Raw genomic sequence first — 23,798 nt, forward strand, 5'->3', positions numbered from 1 at the left:
ACAAGCTCCTATATTTTTCTCACTTTCTTTTCTAAAAAAGAAAAATTACAAAACCTATTCTCAAAAATATATTAGGTCCAAGCTATGAGAAGTTTTGTTTAATGAAGATACCAAAAAACATATGCAATTTTACCAGAAAAAAACGTGTTAAAATTATGAGAAAAAGTTTTTTTAATGAGAAAAAAATGCCAAACATTCCTCATTTAAAACAATTTTTATTGGAGTTTTCCTAATATTATGACATTCTCCTTGTATTATATTAATTTTATCTTGTATTTTTTCAACTTTATTGTCAAACTACTGTATTCTTGTAATATTCTGACTTTATTTTTGTAATATAAGGAAAAAAATCATAACCTGGCCTTTATGTTTTGATATACAGTTGACCTGAATTCAAATAAATGGAAGCTGTGAAACATGCTTGTTAAACAAGATGGCCACCTTACGCATGCTGACATCGCTCTGAACTGTGGAAACCAAAAAAAATGCATTGGTGGAAAAAAATCCAGATTTCCAAAAACATAAATCTTCAGAGACTGAAAATTTGACTAATCAATAAACTCTACTTATCGTCCAACTCTACATTAAATGTCTGTCTGTATCAAATTAACTAATTTCTGCTGCTAGAAACACGTTCTTTGGTCTAACCACTGGATTCCTGCATGCATTCATTCAGCCGCGGTTCAAACTCCAAAATCCCACACTAAGAAAGGAAAAGTGGGAAGAATGTGGAATGTGTTTTTTTTTTCTGGACGTTTTATAATCAGCTGTTCATCAGCTGCAGGCTCAGATCTAAACACATCTAAAATAAAAAAATAAAAAACTGTAAAGACTGTGTTCAGAACAAAAACTTCAACAACAGACGGCCTGATTAGTGGCCCTTTGTGACGGAGTAAAGGTTTCATCTTAGGGGTTTATTCCACTGATTATCAGTTAATTAACAGTTTTTTTTTTGTTGAATTTGAACAGAAACAATTGTCACTCACTTTCTCAGCTCCGTGCAGTCGTCCTGGGAGACTCTGTGTGCAGAAACTGCAGGAACGTTTTGGAGTTTGGCGTACCTGAAAGCACATGAGATCAATTTTGTACCAGAGACCAAGAAAAATTACATTTGTGTATCAGGAACATCGACAATAAATGATATGGCTCATTTTACAGACAACAAAAAACATTAACTTATTGCCAAAAAATGGTTGGGTGTTTTTTTTAACACTTGGTGCTTTTTTTAGAAGCAGCAGAAATTGTGCAAAAAAATGTATTTTGCACAGTAATTCAAGATTTCCTGCAGTTTTTTTACAGTGACCATTTGAGGGATGATTTGATATGTAGTAACTTGATAATGAAAAGCTATTAGTCTTATTAATAAAGTAGGACTTATTGAAAGGAATACTTTAAAATTTCAAGACACTGTCTAAAGATACTGAAAACGATTAACAAAAGTCTTCCTTCTGGTATTGAGAAATTATTTAAGTTAGTAGAAAGTAAATACATTTTACCAGGTTTGTTCATACTTGAACATGCTAAAAAAAAAGTTAAGTAAAACCTCGATGTGTTCCAGTTATTGGTGTATAACTATGGAATGAACTGAAGGATGGTTTCAAATTATGTTCTTTTTTAATGAGTTTTAAAAGAGCCTTAAAATGTAAAGTTATAAAATATGTGTATATATGTAATTATATGTAATTACCCTATGAATAGGGTAGGAAAGTTCGAAGTCGGAGATCGGCTTCAGTCTTTACTTTTATTGGTTTGTTTTCTAATTTGTAATGTTGTTAATTTATCCAGATAAGGTGAATCTGATGTGATTTAGATAAGTTTTTGTCTGCCTGTGGTTCCCTTCACTCCCCAGAAAAAGCGGGTGTCATCATGGCAACCCTAGCTCTGTTGTCTCATAACTCAGCAGTTTCAGCTCTAATTAAGTGCGTAGTTTGAGGGTTAGCAGCAGGTTTTCCTTACCTGTTGAGCAGGAGATCCAGCACCTGCTTGGTGGTGGCGAAGGATCGGTAGGTGCAGAGGAAGATGGTGACGTAGGTGGAGTCTTTGCCCCTGAAGGCCGACACCATGTACTCCACCAGCCTCTCCAGCGTGCCGGCCTTGATGGTCCGCACCTTGCACGTCTCGTAGAGGCTCAGGGCGGAGTCCGTGTCCACACCCAGCCAACGCTGCCCCTTGCTGGCCGACTGGTGGAGCTGCATCTTCCTCAGGGTGATGGTGAAGATGGCATCCTCCTCTGCCTCCTCGCCGATCTCCTGCGTCGAGCTCTAAAAAAACAAACAAAAACAAAAATAAAACATCTTGATTGATGTGCTTTTGTTGGGATCAGTCACATTTACCAAACAGCACCACCCTTCTCATTAGGATGGACAAAGAAAACAGCATTAAGTGTGTTAAGAGTCTAACATTTTCATTTCTATATATTAAGTTGTTGTGTTAATTTCAAATTTGGTGGTCTGTGAGTGTTAGTTAAATAGGTTAAATGGTCTGAGCCAGAAAAAGCTGAGGTCCACACTGACATTTTGACAAGACGAGTCGGCTTTCGAGGAGCAGTTCAACGCAGATTAGAGAGCGCTGATTCTGGTGCAGAACGCTGAGACGTGAAGCCTTTAATCACGGCCATCTGTGTGACCCGGCTGTGCTCTTTTTTTGTTTGCTCGTTGTGCTCCGAGTCACGCTTTGTGAATCATGTATGCGGCCGTGCACAAACAACAATAGCAGGTTACCAAACAGAGCTAGTTGGATAACAGGGTCAACAATACAAGCTGCAGCCTGTGCAGAACCTGCATGAATGTGACCTCTGTAGGCTGCAACAATAGATTGTCCCCTCCTCGTTCTCCCAAAAACATGAAGAAAAATAAACTTATTGTAAAATAAAGGATTGAATTTGTGATGAATGTTTCATCATGCATGTGATCCTGAATTAGCCGGATCAGTGTTTCACAACTGGAGACTAAAGTAGAGTCATGAGTAAAGAAACTAGACTCAGATGAGTCAACTTACTCATGAGCTAATTATATGAAAAAAAAAAACAGATTTAATACAGACTGGGAAACAAATGTTAAAAAAAAAATTTCCATATGTATCCCAACATTGTAAGAATAGTTTTCTTATTCTGTTAACTAAAAATATATATAATTTAAAATGTTTTAGTTACAAAATCTTTTTTTTTTAGCTCCAAATATTTTTTGGGGTATAAAATTTGTTTCTTGGTTTTATTGTTTTTAATTTTTTTTCAGTTTCAAAATTATTTTTCAGTTTCAACATTTTTTGTTTCAGTTTCAAACTATCAAATGATGCTGTAGTTTTAAATCTTTTTTTCAGTTTCAAAATAATGATTTTAATCTTCAAACAATTTTTTTTGTTCAGTTTCAGAATAATTTGTTTCAGTTTAAAACTCTTTTTTAAAATAAAATGCTTTTTAGTTTTAAATCTTTTTTAATTTAATATTTTTATCTTCAGTTTCAAACTTTTTTAGTTTTTTTTTTTTTTTATGTGCCAAATTTAACTCTGCAGCCATCTTTCAGTAATAGCGGTATATTTATTCACTTTTTTCTTATTTTTTTTTTTACAATTTGAACTAAAAGTCCTGTTTTGAATAAATATTTTCTTGCCAGTTCAGTTTTATCATTTTCCTTTTAATCCACTATGAACTTTGTTTTAAATTATTGAAATAGTGTGATGCAGATGCGCTTGGAATGGAAACAAAACCATGAACCTTGAAAGTTCTCACATTTTCAACAATAAAATAAAAAGCAAATATTGTAAACCTAGAAAATTTCTCTTTTAACATCAGTGCAAAGGTGTGTAAAGTAAAAAAAAATCTCTGAAATAAAGAGACAACTGGATCCAGTTTGAAATAGAAAAGCTGGTTTTGTTCCCAGTTTAATCACAGAGCCGCGTGTTTCTGATCAGCGGTCAGGCAAATCGGATCCGAGGGACGTCCAGAACCCCTCAGAACCACCAGGAGAGGGAAGCAGGAACATCATGTTCACTTCATGTTAGTCATCAGAGGCCAGCTATGAAAACACACTGGCACTTCTGTCTTTTTATGTTCAGGATCTGTTCAGCAACAACATTGCCTGTGCCAAGTTGCTCCATTAGTTACCATGGAAACAAGCTCTAATTTAGAGAGTTGAATGGCATCAAAACAGACGATTTATAAACTGCTTGAGACGTTGCTGATGTGCCAAACTCAAGGCTTGGGGCCCAAATCTGGCCCGCCATAACTTCTTATGTGGCCCTGGAGACTCCAGATTACATCAGTAAGAACCAACAGTTGTTCGCAAATCTATGAAATTCCCACAAAAATCAACATTTCCCTGCATTTTTCCTGTGAGTTCATTGTACATTTTCCTCAAAAATGGTCAAAAAAATCTAATTAAAGGAAGACATGGCACAGTTTTTCTTTTCACCTTATTTTCCACGTTTGGGGCTTTCAGGTGAAGTGAGTCAGAATTAGCTAAATGAAAAGAAATAAACAGGAGTTTCATTTGTAAAACTGCTTTAAGAAATATTTCTTCCAGCATAAAGTAGCATTAATGAAAAATACGTTTTTTTTTCCTGGCGTAGCTTTTCCTTACACTTAATTTTCACATGCTGAGTTTTTGTCAACTGTATGTGAGATGGATGAAAACTGAAGGTTTTGTTATTAAAATTATATTCATTTTTCCAGCACAAGGTAGCAGAAAAGTGATATGTTTTTTAGGGCAGTTTTTCCTTCTACTTAATTTTGCAGGTGTTTGGGGGACAGACAGGGGAGTTTGTCCGCCGTAGGCCACAAATGAGTTCAATTAAAATTAATAATCACCAATTTTGTGATTAAAAGTGTATCGAAACATGCTTCCAGAAAAAAAAAAACAGAAATATAATATATTTTTCTGGCAAATTTTTTCCTTTCACTTAATTTTCCAAATGTTAGGTTTTTGTCAGTTGTAAGTCATAATTACCCAATTTAATACCAGTTAACCTCAGTTTTATTCTTAAAATTAAGCTAAACATTTTGTTCAGCACAAAGTAGCAGAAATTTAGAATTTTCTTTTTTGGCACAGTTTTTCCTTCCACTTAATTTTCCAAGTTTTTTTTTTGGGGGGGGGAGTGGTGTTGTCAGCTCTATGCTAGAAGTATCCAAATTAAAAGAAATAAGGAACTCTCAAGCAGCTCTGAAAGGGATGAGAGACATTTTGTCTTCAAAATCAGTTGCAGAAAAACTCTCCTGATAAACCAGGAGAGCAGAAACAAAGTGCAGTAAATTCTGCTCATTGTGAAGAAGCAGCTGCAGCTGAAGGCCTGGGCAGCAGGGAGCTGCTTATCAAGCAAACCACAGAGGCTGCTATCACTTCAAACCCTCCAACACACAGAGAGCTCAAGGGCAGCGCCCCGCTCCGATCCTGATATAAAGCTCCTATTCATTCCTGTTGTTTCCATGATGAGCCTCCACTGCTAAACAAACACAGAACTCAATACTTTCAACAAAGTTGGTAAAAGTTTTCTATCTAACCACTAGAAAGGAAGTCTGCCAACGCTTCCTCGATAGTTTGATGAACTTGAATCTGAAAGGTGCAGTTTGGACATGATGGTGATGATGAGCTGGTCTCACATTCCTTCAGCTTGACTCAGAGCTTCATCAGCCTTCCTGGTTACAAACAGGAAAACGCCAATTTGAAACATAGAAAACTTAACCAGAAGTTACTGGCAAGAATTTCATCAACGTTTCATCCGGCTCGATTGACTTCTGATACGGAAGTCAATCGAGCCGTATCGTCATGCTGATCAAATCCAAACCGCTTCAGAAAATTATGAAATGATATTGATATCCAATATTAATAATGCTGTATATTGGTGTAAATATGTTCTGGTTCCTCAAGTGGCAAAGTTTAGTTTCACCTGGTTCAAATTCTAAAAAAAAAAAACTTAAATCTCTCAAATTATTGATCCAAATAATAAACATTTGAATAAACTGTTTTTTTTATCTGCAGATGCAATATTTGCTACAAATGTACACTAAATGAAAGCTGTATTATTGTTTATTGCTATAGAATGTTTATTTTATTTAAAAAAGAAATTAAATTGTTTATTTACGTCTTTTAAAGTATTTTTAATATTGTGTGAAAAAGGCTTAAGTGATTAAATAAAAAAGCTGAAGAATGTACCGATTTCTTATTCGATTGTCAGAACTATCGATTATTATTAATGATTATTACTAAAATAATCATTAGTTGCAAATGGATCCATCTGTTCCATCCATCGTCTTGAATAAAATTGTTTTACTTTATAAAACATCTTCTTTTACATCTGATGTCTTTATAACGGCAGACACCTGGTTCTGGTTCGGTCCAACACTGACATTCTGGGAAAAAGGGAAAACCCTTCGCTCTGAGCCAAGCAGTGCTCTGGGAGTGTCGGTAGGGGGTCTGCCAAAGCTCATGGAAAGAAAATAAACACACCTGCTTGGATGGCGAGAAAGCCCCTGTGAGGCAGACTCTAAATCTGTGTGTGCAGGGAAACCCCCGCTGCAGAGAGGCAACACTGACCCCTTACCCCCGAAACAGTAAACAGCCGAACAAAGCCAACGCTGCGGCCCCGGAGCACAAACCAGAGACTTCCCCTCGACAACAATGAGCACTGAAAGGAGGTGAGGTCATCTGGAAGGGGGGCAGTAGAGCAGAAAGTGAGGATAAACAAACGTTCAAATCTTCTTCTGGGATCTAAACACACAGCCTAGGGGTTCTCCGAAACCAGGAAACCTTCTGTCCATCAATGTTATATCAATCAGTGAAAGTTAGTGATCAGCAGAGGCAGGTAGAGTATCCAAAAAAATAAATAAATCAGATTCTTTCAATAAAAAAATATAAAATTTCAACAAAAACTGCAGGTGTGTGTCTGGTGAAATTTTGGTTCAAACTTTATGGCTGTTAGGTATTTTCCTCGAACCTACAATAAAATAACCACAGACAACGTATATGAATTAAATATGGTCAGGCTTCTGCAGAAGGAGAAATCCCGATCAACAGCTCCTCCGAGCTGTTCAATAGAGAGTTCTGATCTGCTTTCACGTGAGCTCCCTCTTTATTGTCAAAGAACACCAAACAACAGAGGTCGTAAAACATTTAAAACAAACAGACCAACAACTCAGTTCCAGGTGTGATATCTAATCTACAATCTGAGCCCAGTTCAGCTCTGGGTCAAACTGTCACCTAAGATTGGGTAGATAAACACCAGAGAAGGTCTGAGAACCATAAAGTTTTACTATCTCGCATGAAGACAGTCGTAACCTCCAGGTCAGCCCATACACACATAAGGAAAAGAACACTTTAACAAAATGATAATATCAAAAAATCTCTAACAATGGCAATTTAAATACTGAATAAAACTTTTTTTTCATGGCATCAGCTCTGTGTTTTAAGACACAGACAGCTGAAAGATGAAAAACATTCACTTTAAATTGGACCCACAGCACCGGTCACAAGTTAGAATCAGGAGAACCAGAACCAGAGCATTAAGTGAAGCTGGAGGGAAACACAAAACCTCTCCACCCCCTAGGAGAGCAAGATAATCCCGCTGAATCAAATCAAATCCCTCCAGAACCTTCTCCTCCAGCCGACTCAAAACACACACACACACACTGACGCACGCACACACACACACTCGTCTTCAAATCTTCGTTTAAGGAAGCAGGAAGAATTAAGTAACTTTCCAGGCCGTCACATTCTCGCAGCTGTCCGATTTCTTTTCCTTTTTTTTTTTTTTAACGCATGGGTTCAGCTGCTTTGAAACAAAAGCTCCTCTGTGCAGAGTCCTGCTCCTGCTGCTCGTGTTTCAGTCATTAAATCAGTGTCCAAAGTGCAGCTTGGGGGCCATTTGTGGCCCTTCGACTGAGGCAGTGCGGTCCCCAAACGCAGTTTGAGAATGGTACAAATTGACTATCACACAAAGAATAGAACACTCAATCTGTTACAGTTTTATGTTTTAGGCTTATTAATTTGTGAACATTAAGTGATCATCGTGATAGATTAGCTATTAGCTAAGCTATTAGCTAAGCTAATGCACTAGTGGTTTATTAGCTAATTCAAACACCTGCTCCTGCTGATAATCTGTCAGAGTTGGTGTGTGTATGTGGCCTTTTTTAATTTCCTAACTGAACCGAAACACACCAAATTCCACAGCATATCTACATGTTAAGGTTGTCATAGTCAAGCTAGCATAACTGAACTACTTCCCTCTCCCTCACCATTTTTTTCTTAATTAAAACTTTTTCCTGACCCTGTTATCTATTTGTCATAGTGTTGACAATTCGTAGTACGCTCTCCATCCCTTTTTCTTTTACATAGCAAACGTACATTTAAGATTTCGAGCATTATGTTGACACCTTAGCTGCTAAAACCAATGCTAGTCATCATTAGCCATAACTAAAAAATTCTGTTCTTATAACTGAAAATAAATTAGTTATATTGAGTCCAAAAGAATTTGATAACAAGATGCATTTCTTTTAATATAACAAACTTGCAAAATACTTTTTATGTTTAGGATGGACAGCGAATTGCCTTCTTTTACCACAAAATCAACTAAAAATTACTACTTTATTTGCTTCATTTTAGTTTTTTCTCTTTTCTTTGGCCCATGTGACAAATCTGAACACCCCTCCAATAAATAAGAAGCAGAATCCCATCTTAGCAGTAGAAAACTGACTCAACTTTGTGTCTTTTTTTTATTTTTTTTAAGCTCCAGATAATGTGGAGGGGCACGGTGAAAACACAGAGCAACGTACACCCACAGGACGTCAAGGGAAGCTTAATTATGTGTGCTGTTCTGTAATAAGACACTGTGCTTTCTTTTCTTGATTGTATTCGGGGTTATTTCTTCCCTCTAGGATAAGTGGAGTCATACTGTGTTGTTGGGTTCATCTGGGAACTGCTGGCTGAGTCATCATTGGCTCAGAAAATGGAGACAGGAAGAACGAGAGTCCAATTTCACTGTCACTTACTCTTCCGCTCACCAGGACTGGATCAACGAATCAATTAAACGAGATCAATAATTTCAATTCTGAAGGGTGATGTGTTTTGAAGGGCAATTTTGTTTACAGACATCATTATGGTTTAGGTTGTGTGATTTTTATTTATTGCTTTTGATTATTGTGCTTTATTTTGGATATTTTAAATGTCTTCCAGTTCCTGGACTAAAATATTTATTTGTGTTTGAAAGGGAGAACTTCCATTATTATTGACTTAATGTTACATTTAACTTTTTCCATTGTAGTAACACAAAGTATTTGTCTTTTTCCAACTTAGCTGTAAGTAAAACCACGTTTTTCCTGAGTCTTTTACTGAAAAGCCGACTTTGCTTTTATTTAATTTGTTAAACTCAACTAAACATAGCAAGTGTCTTTGACTCAAATTTTGAGAATAAATTTGCTCAACTGAACCTAAAAGCATTACAATTGGTGGGTTTCATTCAATATATTTAATATTTTAGTTTTTTTCTCTCCATTTCATTTTGGCCCAGGAATATGTCTGACTTGACGATGTTGGCAGACGTGACTAAATTAAATCAAGCGCAGACGAAAGCAGAATCTGAACTACGCGGATCACTGATGTTCAGTTCATACACAACAATGAAAATGTTATCAGGCATCAAAGGTTCATAGAAAAGCCACCTGATCCAGCCAAACGTTGACGCTGTCCGCACAGAGCCCAACTCGGCCACACCAGGCCTCAGTGTAACGCGACCTCTGCAACGAATAAAGCCGAGCAGCGGGAGGCGAAAGACAGCAACCGATTGTTGAGGAACCCTCCTGGGCCACCGTAGGGAGGGGGATAAGCCATGGATAATTGGTGTTAAAGCAGAGGATTAGATGGGAGTAACAACAGGTTAGCAGGAGAAACCAACAGGAGGTTCTGATAAACCGGTCTGGATCTGACGGAGACCCCAAGCACAACGTTTTATCCCGGTGGACTCTGCGCTCTCACCTGTCTAATCAAACAGGAAACACTTCATAAGGAGTAAAATAATTAATTTCTCGTCAGAATCAGTGTAAAAAAGTCAGTTTTAAACTTACACCAAACAAAGAGTTGAGATATTATGTGGCGATGACATGTTTTGTATTTAAAATCCCTCTATTGAGCACTTTATCAGAAGTTCTTTGCCTGTTAGGTAATGCTATAAGGAATAAAGTCTGGAAACATAACGACTTTCTTCATGCATCATTTTGTTTTTTCCACCATAACTTTTCAGACTTGGATGAAGATGTAGAAAGGCTGTTAAATTAATCTGGACTTTGACAGAAGGTAACACTCCCATAGCCGCGTCATCCTACATGTTCAACAAGACACTAGATACAAGAAACCGCTGGTCCGTCTCTGAATCATCTGTTAATTAAAGTGTCTTGCCCACACACACACAGTTCTGTAACGTTAACCCACAATGACTCTTGGAGGCTCAGGCTTCTACATCATCCAGTCTTTAAAAGCAAGATAAGCTCTGAGTGAACCCAGACACAGTTTCTTCTAGAACGTCCTCATGTTGCATCTCTAAGACCCAGAGAAAAACTCTCTGGTTTCAGCTCTAAAAAGTTAAAAATATGATGTTTCTATTTAATTTTTCTGTTACTTTTTGGAGATTTGCTATGACGAAGCAATAAAATCAAGAGGTTAGAAAGAGATTCACATCCTGATTAATAGTGCAACGTGTCACGTTTTTATTAACTGTGTGAGGAGTTCCCCAGGTTGCATCCTGGGGCTTTTTTTATTTAATACCTACATGCTCACACTACCTCTGATTATAACAAGTAGATCAGTTACTATAACTATGCAGAAGACATAGAAGATGCTTAGAATAAACCAATGTTTGGATGTGTCTTAGCTTTTCCCAGCTAAAAAAAAAACAACTGAATTTTTGTCAGCACATATTCAGTTTTAAAACTAAAAAAAAAAGAGTTAAAACTTGTCCAATAATCTGGGTGCAGTCATGGACTCTGACCTGAACATTCAGAGTCACATAAAGACAGTTACAAAGTCGGCCTTCTATCACCTGAAGAACATTTCAAGGATTAGAGGACTAATGTCTGCAACAGCATCTTCACAGATCTGCCTAAAAAAAACAACAACAGCTGCTCCTGGTGTTCTGACTACAACAAGGAAGACAGAGCAGCTCTAAAGTCCCTGTAGCTCAGAGAATAGACTTTAAAATGCTGTTGTTGGTTTATGAATCCCTAAATTACTAAGCACTAAGGCACTTTAAAAAGATGTTATTGTTCCAACTGGTTCTAGTCTAATCCTCAGTCAGACCAAAAACGGAGAAGCAGCATTGAATGTTTATGCTCCTTTAATCGGGAACAAACTTCCAGAAAGATGCAAAACTGCTGAAACAGAGACCACTTAAATCAAACGCATTTGTTTACTTTAGATGAATAACAACTGGAGCATCATTAACTTGAACATCTTTCAATCTGTCATGTTTTCTTTTATTTTACCCCTGAGACGTAAAGATTTTCTTATTGTTTTATTTTTCTTTTGAACAGCCTTTTAGGTGGAGCCATATCTTAAGAAAAGATCTCCACCCTTTACTATATTTTAGGTAATACCATTTGCTGAACCAGAGCAAAAATCAATATATTGTTATCTAGAGACACCATTTAGTTAATTAAGGATGTTTATCTGACAACTACTTATAAATTTAGCAAGTGATCAGTCTACATGTTTGCTTAAGATCAGATTTAAAGACAAACTATCATAACTGTAATAATGTGCTATATTATCTAGCAGCTGTCACTATAATTGCCGTTTTCATGTATTAACTACAAGCTGATTATTTTGTAAACACAAATATTAACAGGCTCTGTTTGTTTACTTTTCGTTCATCGTTAATCACTTTGCAGCAGCTGATCCCTGTAATTAAAGCTGGAAATGTTCTGGATGGATTTATTTCTGCTTACATGGGTTTTCTCCAGCAGACCAACACATGGAGCCACAGGAGGCGCAAAAACAGATCGACACATCAGTCGGCCAATTACCAGCAAATCAACAAGCAATCGATCTGCAGGTTTATAACCAAAATAAAGGGAGAAACTTCCATAAGGCAGGTGGTTTTCTTTGAGGACTGTTATAACTTTCTGTTATAAAATTGTCATTTTGCTTCAGCTGTAGACCAGAGATCAGCACCAGCATAAATATAAAGGTTAATACCAATTAATAGAATAATATAGTGCAAATCTCTCACAATTTTTTAAAAATACATATTTTTCTCTAGATAATTATTAAAAACTGTTTTCTTATTTTGTATGTACATGTATTTCCCTCCAAGTTATACTTCTTTCCAATTACATTATAAAAATATACACATTTTCAAATTATACAACAGTTATTCAAATTATGTGATATACATTTTCAAATAGTATACATATATATGAAATATTTCTAGTTTTCAGATTACATATTTTTTTCCCCAGATATCTCTGTTTTTCCACATGTATTCTTCAAATATATATATTTTTTGTCCAAAGAAATAATGAATTTGCATAATGGTAAACTTGCAATAAATTAACTTGAATCTAAAATTGACAAAAAAAATTAATAGTTAACTGAAGGAAACTTTTAATCAAGGAACTAACAATACAAATTTAGAAGCTATACTTTTGTTTCAGGTTGAAGAGCAAAGAAAACATATTAAGCAGGTTAAAATACTGGCTTTTTGGGTTGGAAATGTTCATAATTTCTATTTCTATTGATTTTTTTTTTTAAACAACAATACCTGGTGAATGCAGGGAGAAGGTCAGAGCTGACTTGGAGTTTCCCTATACATTACTCACCTTTTAAAGTGCAAACATTTCAAAACAACTAGATTCAAACAGTACATCTGACCTAAATGGCACCGTGAATGTGCAGAGAACCTGTAGGGTTGGTTACATTTGAGGGCTGCAGCTGCAGAGGGCTTTCAGCTGTGGTTTAACTGAATGACTGAGAGCAGAGCAGGGCGAGAACCACAAGGGCGAAAGCTGCAGAAAAGCAAGTCATGCTGTAACTGTAGGCCCGTGCAAGGTAGGAGCAGCTGTATTTATGATCTCCTGTTATTTATCACTGTCCGGTTATACCAGAACCTCAGAGAAAATCAGAACATCTCATGGTGGAAAACATAAAAGTGCCTGAATTGCAGTCAGAAAAAGCAATAATCACATGCTTTTTTGTTTGTTTGTTTAAATTAACCTAAAAAGTCAAATTCTGACCCACTAACTCTCAGTTCTCCCAGTCACAACAAACAGAACCAGCTGCTCTAAAGGGAAGGAGTCTCTTCCTCCTCCTCTTCCTCACCTCCACCAGGGGCAGGTCCGGGTCCAGATGGGTGAAGCTGTGCAGGACCACAGGGCTGCGGTCCTCCACCACCTCCAGCTTCACCCCGTCCCAAATGCTCCGAACCTTCCACGACGAGTCGAACATCTCGAGCAGCTGTCCCGGCTTGACGCAGCCCGCCTCGGTTAGCATCCCCGGGGTAAAGACCATGGAGGCGCGGCGTTGGGTCGGCGGGTCACAGCGGCCGAAGAAGCATCTTTATCCGCAGGTCTGTTTTGTGTTTTAATTGGTTCTGGAGAGGCTTCGGTCCAAAGCGAAGCGCGGCAGCTGTTCCAGCTCCGTCTGACAGTAAATCAGCTCTGCTGGATCATCCTGCGGTCTGGGGCGTTCAGGATCAGCGTGACTCACGACAGGCTCCACCCACTGCCTCATGGGGCCTTCACGAACGTCGGAAACAGTACTACTCGGCAAGGAAACGACTCAAATCCAACGGTCGGAACGTAAAACGCCATGTTTAATGACGAAACTCTAAGTTTTGTAGCATATTAAAAAAATTTGTAGTTTTTGTATGTTTTCCACTTTTCTGAAATAATTCCGTGACTTTCTGTTTTTATGTTCAATTATCTAAAAATGCAAAATGTAGCAATTATTTTAAAAACATAAAAATAATTAATCAAAAACTAAACACTAGGTTTTAAATTTATATATTATTTTCCCTATCTCCAAATAAATATACTTATATCAAAACACCATGACCAACCCTAAAAACTAACAAATATCTTGAAGAAATCAAAGCAATTAAAAACAAATTGTAATGTCCCTAAAATAATGGCCAATTATTTTTTGGCCTAAATCATCTTTTTGGCCATTATTTCTGAGAAGGTGACAAAATGGAACTACATTAACAAAGTAAATAGATAAAATTCTGTCAAAATCCATAAAAAAAGCCTTTTAAAACTGAATAAATGCATTAATTTACATTAATTCCCAAAATAAAAATAATTTGTTATAAATGTAGCTACATTAGTAAAGCCATTTCAAAATTAAAATGTTTATCAAAATACTGTTTTCTATCATGTTTACACATCAATGGAATAATATTTACGTACATGCTACAGCAAGGAGGAATCAGTAATTTAAAATAAATAAAATTATGAACAACTAATAGCATAAATTAGCAAAAAATGTAACCTAATTTTAAATAATTTTGAAAGTAATTCTTTTAAAAGACTAAAAAACAACACCTACAATTTAGTTAAAATAAATTATCTTTTAGCCATACATTATTCTGTGAAGTTCCATTACTTACATTCTGATGTTTTCAGATGCAGATTTCTAGTTTTTCTACTGCAACTAGAAATCTAATGACACAATAATGATGTAAACCAAAACAAACTCATGCTGCTTTTCAGGTTTTTGTCAAGATAAAGCATTCCTCCTGTAATCTCTTAACGGTTAGCTAAAAAAACTAGCTGAGGTGCTGTGAAGTGGAGGTCTCGGAGGTGTCCCTGAAGGCACCGCTGACTCCTCCACTCTCATGTCAGCCTCTGGGAAATGATGGTCTGGTGTTTTCTGCTCTCACTATGGCAGCAGGACAGTATGGGAAAAGAAAACAAACTCAAATACAGTTTAGAGTTCCTGCTTTCAGCCTCAAATCCCGTATTTACACTGAAACAAGAGCAGCTCAACCATCTGCAAACATTAAAAATGTCAACCAGGATGAACTGCTCTTTTTATTGAAACGCTCTGGTAAAAAAAAGAAAAAAGAAAAGCGGTATAAGCAACTTCTTATTTACACATTCACTGAAATATGTTTGTGTGCACACAAAATAAATCTCATGTTAGCCTACAAAAACATCCAAATGTAATCCTGCAGGAAAAAACTCCATTAAATTGGCCTTAAGTTCCCATAATTTTTGTTTTAGGTTGCATCTGGTTATTTATATATTTTAAAATAAATGTTTATTTTTGTACCTTTTTTTTATTTTATTTTGTTATCTTATTTTACTTAAGCTGAGTCAATGTAGTTCTGATGTAAGATACTGATGATTTAACACACACATCTAGTGGAAAAATAAAACTTTTTTGCAAAAATGAAATTTAAATCTTCATATTCTAGAAAATAAATATTGAAACCAGGGTTGCTTGAAACAATTTGAGTCAATTATTAAATATCTGATTCTTTAATTTCCTAAACTAAAAGTCAAATTTTACTGTAAAATGACCCCAATTTGAAATCAAACATTCTTGTACTTCAGTCGTTGTCTATTTTCAGTCTTCAATCTGTTTTTTTTCTCTCCAGTCTGACAAAAAAGACACAATTTGTTCTCAGTTTTTCATTTGACATTGTGACAAGCACCAAAATTAACAACTTAACGGAAAGCAGGACTTCAGCTCCAACGATGAGATGCATTTCAGCAGGAATGCATTCAAGTCTTATAACTTCAGAAATGTATATTTTAAGCTCTGTGCACCATGAACAAATAGATGAAATGTTCTGCTTTTAGACCTTCTACTTTAAGTATTCTCAAACTGAAAACTTTTTGTAGCTGCATCTGAAGAAATGGAAACAAACTATGTGCAGGTGGCAAAAAGTTGGAAACAAAGTGACTTAATACCAACTTTAAAACTGGTTTAATGCCGAGAGACGTTTAGGAACAGAAGAAAAACCTCCTTCATCAGGATTAGGAGGACAAAACCTAAAGGAAAAGCAAAAGCATGACTCACACTCTGTATTATTTGCGCTTCCACTTCAAAATGTTGCTTTTTTTAGATTCATAGAACAACAAGAGCTTCAGTGGATTATGAATCCAACACTGCCTCCTGGTGGACAGAGGGAGGAAAACATCCCATTAGGCTCCTACTAACAAAGCTATCCATCAACTGAATTAGATGGCTGTAAAGCTATTTAGTTGATTAGAAGCTCAAATCAGTTTAAGTCTGTTTTTAATCAGCGGCAGAAAACAAATGGCTGGAAAAGCCTGGAGGTATTCAGTGACGTACAGAAACGGCTCCAAGAATAAAGAAAAAAGGAAACCAACAATAAATTAGAAGTTCTAATTTATTGTAGTCCTGTTATTGTATAGTAGTTTTTATGTTTCCAAAATGCATTCCTTCTGTTATCCAAGAGATCAAAACTTGAATTTCTGAAGAGAAAAGGTGTGTCTTACTTTTATTTCTATGCAGATGACTTTTATCCGTTATCTTTGTCAAGCAGCATCAAAACCTTGTGATTGGTTATAATTTTTTAGCGTTTTTCGTCATACCTTAGTTTTATTTTGTTTTTTAGCGTTAATGTGTTTGCCAGTTTCAATTAATTAAATACCCCCACACATTAAAGCGAGTAGATAAATAAAGATAGAAAGGCCAGATATTACTTGTTAGAAATGTTAAAGCAATTTTATTCACAATAAGATTATCAGCTTTCAATTGGGATGTATCCCAGTTTTCAATAAAAAGGAAACAAAAAAAAAAAAACCTGCAAATCCCAATCCTGGGAATTTTAAATTGATTCAAAATGCTCAAAAATAAATTTTAAAATGTGTTTAAGTTGTACGTTTTTGCTGCTCCTATTTAAAAGTGTTCTGCCATATCATCAACTGTATGTATTTTGAATAGTTCTTCGAAATTAATTAACTAAGATCCGGCTCCCTTCAAAAAGCCGTGTACCCCATCTTTAAGACCTCGATGGGTGACACCAAGAGCAAAAACTTGACATATTCCAACAGATTGGCCAAAAATGTACGGTAAACACCTGAAACCCAAACAGGGAATACAAACAAGAACCTTACAGCAGATGTCAGTGTGACCCAGATGATTCCCCTAAAACCATCTGTGCTTCATGATTGCAGCTCAGCACAAAACAACTCACTGAGACTCTGCAGATGTGCAACCTCAAACATCTGCGTGAAGCTGTTCAGGAAGTATTTGACTTATTTCTTGTGCCGCTACTTATTCAAGCTCATATTTCTGCAACAAAACAGTCAGATTAATCGGTATTAATCAGTTATTTGAATTAATCGTCAACTGATTTAGTAAATCGATTAATCTTTCACCGAGAGCAAATTTGCTGAACAAATCAACATACTCAGAGCTGTAATTAAGCCAAAACTGCACAAAAAATATGTAGTTTTAAATTTTAGATAAAAAAAAATCCTTCTGTCTGTAAACATATTCTACCCAGAACTCCCAAAGTTGCATTTTTAGCTTCACCTGGCTCATATTCTGTCAGTTCTCCATCTAAACACCTTTTACATCCAATTATTATTTAATAAATGATCGTCTGAAAAAAAATTCTCAACAGACAATTTATTTTGTAGTTTTTTTCGCACTGCATCCTTTGGTCCAAATGATCAAGCGTAAACAAAAGGAATGATAATTCACTGCATCTTCGGCAATAAAATGTTTGAATTATTTGGATTTTTGCATAACTTTATCATTGTCTAAAATAAGCTTAAGTGATGAAATGAAAAATCTGCAGCACAAGGCAACTTTTTAAAATCTGACTAATCGATTAATCGCCGCAATAAACAATTAATCGTTAACTGCAGTACTAAAAAAATGTTGTCTTCAAAACAAATCACTGAGAACTTTAAGATTTAAAGCTGATGAACGCGCTCGCTTCCAGAAAAAGCTTCAACTAAGCATGATGGACACTAATATCGCGAAAATCTCTCAGAGGAGAACCAAAGGTCCAACTTTCCTTCTGCTGCGATTTAAGTGAAGCTCTTATTCCATCTGCTGGAAATCGATACCAGAGCATGCCGTTGCTTTGCCGCTCTGACATGATTTGTTGCTCCCTGAGGAACAGAAACGCTCCTGCTTCGACACAGCTGTGAGAGAATTAGGAAGGAATAACATCCGAGTAAGGAAGCAGGGTGGATCCAAAACCAGCAGACACCCATCTGGTGAAAGATTTCCATTCCGGCGGGGTTAAAATGGAAATCAGGGCAGTGACATCAGGAAGTTATTCTTGTCCTGGTGACACTGAACAACTCGGAAAGTTTACTTTTGACTTTCAGGGTGCCATTTAACAAGGCACAGTACCCCTCTGGTGAAGAGCCGTGGTTAAACTGGGGCTGCTGCCAAGCTCAAGAGCTCCACAAAAAACATAAATCTGTTGCCAATAAAAAAGCCGATGAGTCTCCCAGATAAACTGCAGAGTTATAGGACACTGAGAAAAGAAGGCAAACAGCTGGAGAGAACAACACAGAAATTAACTTATTAAAGCAGGGACCATAACAACCATTTAAAGTCAACAGGAATTAAATTTAAGCCTAAAACTTCAGTAATTAAACCCTCTCTTTCTGTATCACTGATATTGAACTTGATCATGAATCTGAGCCGTTTCCAGCATTTTCAAAGTAGATTCTATAGACATGTTGCAACGTGATGCCAGGCAGAGGGAAAAAAGCTCCTCGTTAACAATGACTAGCATTGGTTTTAGCTGTCAAGTTGTCATTAAGCTCGGGAATGCAAAAAAAAAAAATGGCGAATGAGATCAGTAAACTAGCTTGACTTTGAAAATCTTAACATGTAGATGTGCTGAGGAATTCTGTGCTTCGGTTCAGTTAAAAAATAAAAAAAAGACGCTCTACAAATCATCTCTGACAGATCATCAGTTGATCAGGTATATAAATTAGCTAATCAACCATTGTTGTATTAGCTTAGCTAATAGCAGCAGCTAGTGGTAGCTAATCTACCACAGCAATCACTCATAAATAATCGCATTAAGCCTGAAAATATAGATCTGTAATGGACAGAATGTTCTGCTCTTTGTGAGAGAAATGTTTCAGTGTTTTTTGGTGTTGAATCCTGACACACTGTTGGAGATGTTGTCAATCAAGTCTATGTGTAGCGTAGCCGACACAGAAAGCGAGAAATAAAGCAGAATATTCATCAATGGTTTTTCTGCGTGATTTTTTTTTCTTTGCTATGGTGCATTGAACTAAATTCAGAATACCTGCATCTCCAGGCGAAGTTGTTCTACTATTTAGTCTTTCTGCCAACCAGCGTTGTATGCATTGCAAGAACATTCCGGATGTAAACAATAACATGCAACGTGTCTCCACAGCGAGTGCCAAAAATACTGTCAGAATGAATTTTAAAATGAACTGTGGCTCATAATTTTGTTTGTGTGGAGAAGCAATAGTTTTAAATAATTAAACTCTGAAGCCTTGTTGTATCCTGTTTGATACACTACAGATGTTTCAGCTCATAACCGGTGTTATATAACAGTCAGTCAGTCTGGTCACCGCCGATTGAGAGCCTAACTTCAGTTTAAGAGGAAAAAAAGTTAAAAATGTTCACATAATTGATTTTATAGTTTGCTTAAACCCCAGCAAATCCCCTGATGACTCTTATAGTTTTTATAGTTACAGACTGTTTTGTACTTTTCCCACCAGCCTTCAGGCAATTACGCCACATGGGAAGAAAGACGATCAGTTACTTTTCACTCTGCTTGCTGTTATTTTTGCGTGGCCAGTTCCTTCGTTCAGTGTAAGAAAGTTGTAATCTTGTCAGTACTTATGCTTTATGCATAACTCCTACATGTTGATAGCTTGACAGGGATTTCTTTTTCTTTTCTTGGTATGAGGATAGTGTGTAGAAATTGCTAATTAAACCACTTTATAAACATCTGTGTTGTTCATATGGAAAAAAAGACAAAATGTCTGATGTAAAAATATTTTATTCAAATGCTGCCCACGTTTTCTGTGAGAATCCATTCAATATGGTGAAGTTTTATGTTCCTGTTAGCTTTCCTCCATGATAAAAAACACTTTTACTGTTGGCCACAGTGTTTGGCTTTATTATTAAAAGCCTAAAGAAACTCAGAGTGTCTGGTTTTTAGATCAGACCTGGGCGTTTTATGGACTGGAGACTACATCCAGCTCTTCAGACGTCCTACAGGCAACAAAAACATCGTTTTTTTGCATGAGAGTCTATTACAAAGTGCTATTTGCGATCCAATATTTGTTGGTCATTATTTCCAGTTGCCATGAATATACAGTTTACATGCTGATAAGATATTCAGGAGAATCACACAGCTGACCCAGATGCTAAAGGTCCCAGAGAGAGCTGGAAGTAATAACACTGAACTGCAATTTCCTGATATAAATCCTGCCCTCTCTGCAACATTTACCTGCTGAAGTTGCAAGTAAAATACTGTTTGATTAAAGCCTGGATTAACATTTCTGACCTAAACAAGCAACAAAATACAAGACTTTCCAGTTTTCTCTTCCTTATCTCTAAAAAACAACTGTTTAAAACAGGAGTGCTCCAGTTGCAGTTTTCTGGCCGACCATCGATCTATAAGCAGCTAATGCTAACAGAAAGTCTTGCAACAAACATGGAGGCTGTTTCTGTAACATCTGGTCCTGGTGAGCCACCATCTTGAATGTTTCAGATGCTTCCCTGCGCAAAAACGCACCTGGTTCACATTGTTTGGTGGTTAACAGGTTTCTGAGACACTGATGGAGAATCGGCTGTGATGAAGATCCGAAACATGTGAAACATGCAGGACGGCGTGTCCTGAGAACCAGAGGTAACAAACGATGTGTTCAGGCTGATTCAGAGGAATTTAGATTAGATGTTACAATCAGTGTAAAAATATGCAAACAGATTTGACTAGGGGTGTCCGAAGTGCGGCCCGGGGGCCGTTTGTGACCCTTGGACTGCTTTTATGCGGCCCCACTTGCAATTCTACAATAATTTTCTCACCATGAAAAATTTTAAGAACACAAAGTATACATCTTTTTATAATAAAGCTTTTATAATAAGTAGAACCATACTCATCCAAATTTGTCTTTATTATTATTTTTTAACTTAGCTAAGCATATCAAAAAGTTACCAAAATCTGGTTCTTATACTGAGAATAAATTTATTCAATCGAGCCCCCAAAAAAGATTTGAAACTTTTATTTTATTTGTCTGAAATGCTTTTTTATGTTTTGGATCTAGAATGAATAATGACCCTTTCCTGCAAAAAAACAAAATTAAATCTGACTATTTTATTTACTTGATTTTATTTTATTTTATTCACTTATTTTTTGGGCCTGCAAGTACATTTGACTGGATGTGGGCAATATGGATATATGGATTTTATTGCATTTGCAGTATTGTTGTTTATTACTTATTTTTTAAGTTACTGTGCTTGCAAAAAAAATTTTGTTCTTGAAAAATATTTCCACTTACAACATGTTTAATTTAGGACTCCACTTACTTAGAAAAAAAAATTTATAATCACTAAACTGCACTTAATAACTTAATTCAATCATATTTTTGAATTTACTGATATTTACTGGTGCTCTTATAACATCCTTTTAGTTTAATTAATTACCATTAATAATTCCAACTTATCGAGAAGATACAAAAAAAAAAATCCTTTCATGATAAACGATAAATGGCCACTCGATTCAATGTGACAAGTTTGGACACTCTTGGATTAAATCATCAAAATCAACCAGAAAGAACCAACTTATGTAGAATGAAAGAATGGTTGAGTACCACTTTGTCTGGTTCATGGTGCATCAAGAGTTTCTGAGACAAACAAACATTGCTCTATCTAATCTAAGTAGGTGAAAGATCCAGTGGTTCTGTTTGAAAAATCAAAGGAAAACATCCAACCTGTGTGTCTGATCTCTGGACTGGATGGTAATAATCCTCTCCATCCCAGCAGCAGGTTCCAATCCGGGGCAGCAAGCAGCAGCTCCACCGGGCCCAGCACCACATAACGACTCCAATCAGAACCAGATCCACGCGGTGCCGGGTCTAAAGCCCACCAGAGACCTCACTCCTCTTGTCGCAGATTGGCCGAACCCCAACGGCTGCTCGGCTCACGCGTGTTTACTTTACCAGCTGTGTCAACAACACAAAGAGCAACACTGGAAAAAATTAACTTGTTCCCAGAAGACAAGAGACGGTTTGAGAGAAGCCTTCTGAGCCGGTCCATTTCGGGTCAGAGGAGAACTGAAACGTCCCAGTAGCAACAACGCAAACAGGGAACTGCATTAAGACGCAGCCGAGGAGGAAAGCGAAAGCTTCAGATGAAGCAATTTCATGGTGGGGACTTCCTTATTACACCAACAGCGGAATTTACCAGGGAATACCTGAGGTGGTTGGTCTGGTTCTGCAACATCGTCTCCGTGAACTCATACAGATCCAGCACTGGCACGACAACAATGGAACAGCAACAACTAGCTTTAATCAGAAAAAATATTTAATAATTCACCAAAAGGAAGCTGAAACTCTGAATACCTCTGATTTGGGTTCATCTGGTCCAAACAGAATAAATCCATAAACAGCATCTATGCTCAGATCATTTTTAAGCAACAAAAAGGAAGATAAAAGATTACATGTTTGGCCTTTCCATTACGTCAACATATTTCAGAGTTTCGGCACCGACGAATAGTTTTATCCCAGTCTTTACTAAAGGTTTTTGATCCTTCCTGAAGGATTTCAAAAGGTTTTTTAAATTACTTTGGTTGAAGTTTTTACTCAGTTTCAATCACAACAATGAAAATAACATTAAATAAACTACAAGATAAATAATCAACAAGTCCAATCAAAACAAAAATAAGTTTTGCTTTTTTTCATATTGTCTCACCCATATCCTCACAAAGCAAACTACCCCCTGCTCATCCTTAACCGGGCAGCATTATGCATTTTCCAGGCACATAGTACGGTGGGTGTACTGTGCTCTAGTGCAAAGCAAACTTCACACTTTTCATGGATGAGTACAACACACCTGTATTCAGAAGGTAAAACAGGTGACATGGCAGAGAAAGTTTATGTGCACCACAGAGCCCCCTGCAGGCGAAACTGAGGAACGCAAGAACACAAACTGTTTTTTTAGCGATACATCCGATGAAGAACAAATTCTCAGCAGCCTGACCAGAAAAATGCCACCAAACAAATCAAGCACTGAATCCCTGCATTATGCTAAGATAAATTTACACCAACAAAACCTGATACGCTGTGATAAAATGTGTTTCAGGAACGAAAATGGGCATAAGGAGAAATCTGGGTCACAGCTAACGATTCTAGCAAAACACATCAATAGGATCTAATTTTCAGCAGCATGACAAGATGCTTTGTTGGTTTTTGTTTTCTTCACTGACTCTCTGAAGCTGCAGAGAGTTTCTTACAGAAAGCAGCGTGTCGTTCACACGCAAAGCAAAGCAGAGAGAGAAATCTGCTGGTCTGAGCCGCCTCTAATAGCTTCTGGATTTATTTCCAGCTATTATTACAGCCTGCGGAGCCTTTCAGGTTCTCCTTCAAGGTCCTGGCATTTAAAAAAAAAAGCTTTCTCATGCCAACTGCAGCCGAGTGAGAAACATATGCAGCTCAGCAGTGAGGCAACCTGGCAACAGTCACCAAGGCAGGGAACGTGGCGGCCATTTTTTTAAACAGACGATAAACTCTGCTTGCAGTTTTTTTTCCTGAGGATATTTATGCATGTATCCTTTATTTTAACTGCTGATTTAGGTATAGTCTGCCATGCAAAAAACACAAACATCTCCTGCAA

At 36.8% G+C, this 23,798-nt stretch overlaps 1 protein-coding gene across 8 annotated transcripts in view; it reads right to left on the reverse strand.

The window, feature by feature from the left end:
- Positions 1-23,798, reverse strand: part of LOC129365796 (ral guanine nucleotide dissociation stimulator-like) — a 54,330-nt gene that overhangs the window by 11,942 nt on the left and 18,590 nt on the right. For 2 of the 8 annotated variants that reach the window (XM_055039280.1, XM_055039278.1), the window contains exons 2-3: positions 1,957-2,261; positions 987-1,061 (exon numbers count right to left, since the gene is read on the reverse strand). In XM_055039280.1, coding sequence (XP_054895255.1) covers positions 987-1,061; positions 1,957-2,261 — 380 coding nt within the window. Of the gene's footprint in view, positions 1-986; positions 1,062-1,956; positions 2,262-13,295; positions 13,815-21,898; positions 22,578-23,798 lie in introns of those variants that run through there. The other 6 variants (XM_055039277.1, XM_055039279.1, XM_055039273.1 and 3 more) reach the window with 6 other exon arrangements.

This window comes from Poeciliopsis prolifica, unplaced genomic scaffold (assembly GCF_027474105.1).
Source record: "Poeciliopsis prolifica strain line A6 unplaced genomic scaffold, Auburn_PproV2 SCAFFOLD014, whole genome shotgun sequence".
Taxonomy (NCBI): domain Eukaryota; kingdom Metazoa; phylum Chordata; class Actinopteri; order Cyprinodontiformes; family Poeciliidae; genus Poeciliopsis; species Poeciliopsis prolifica.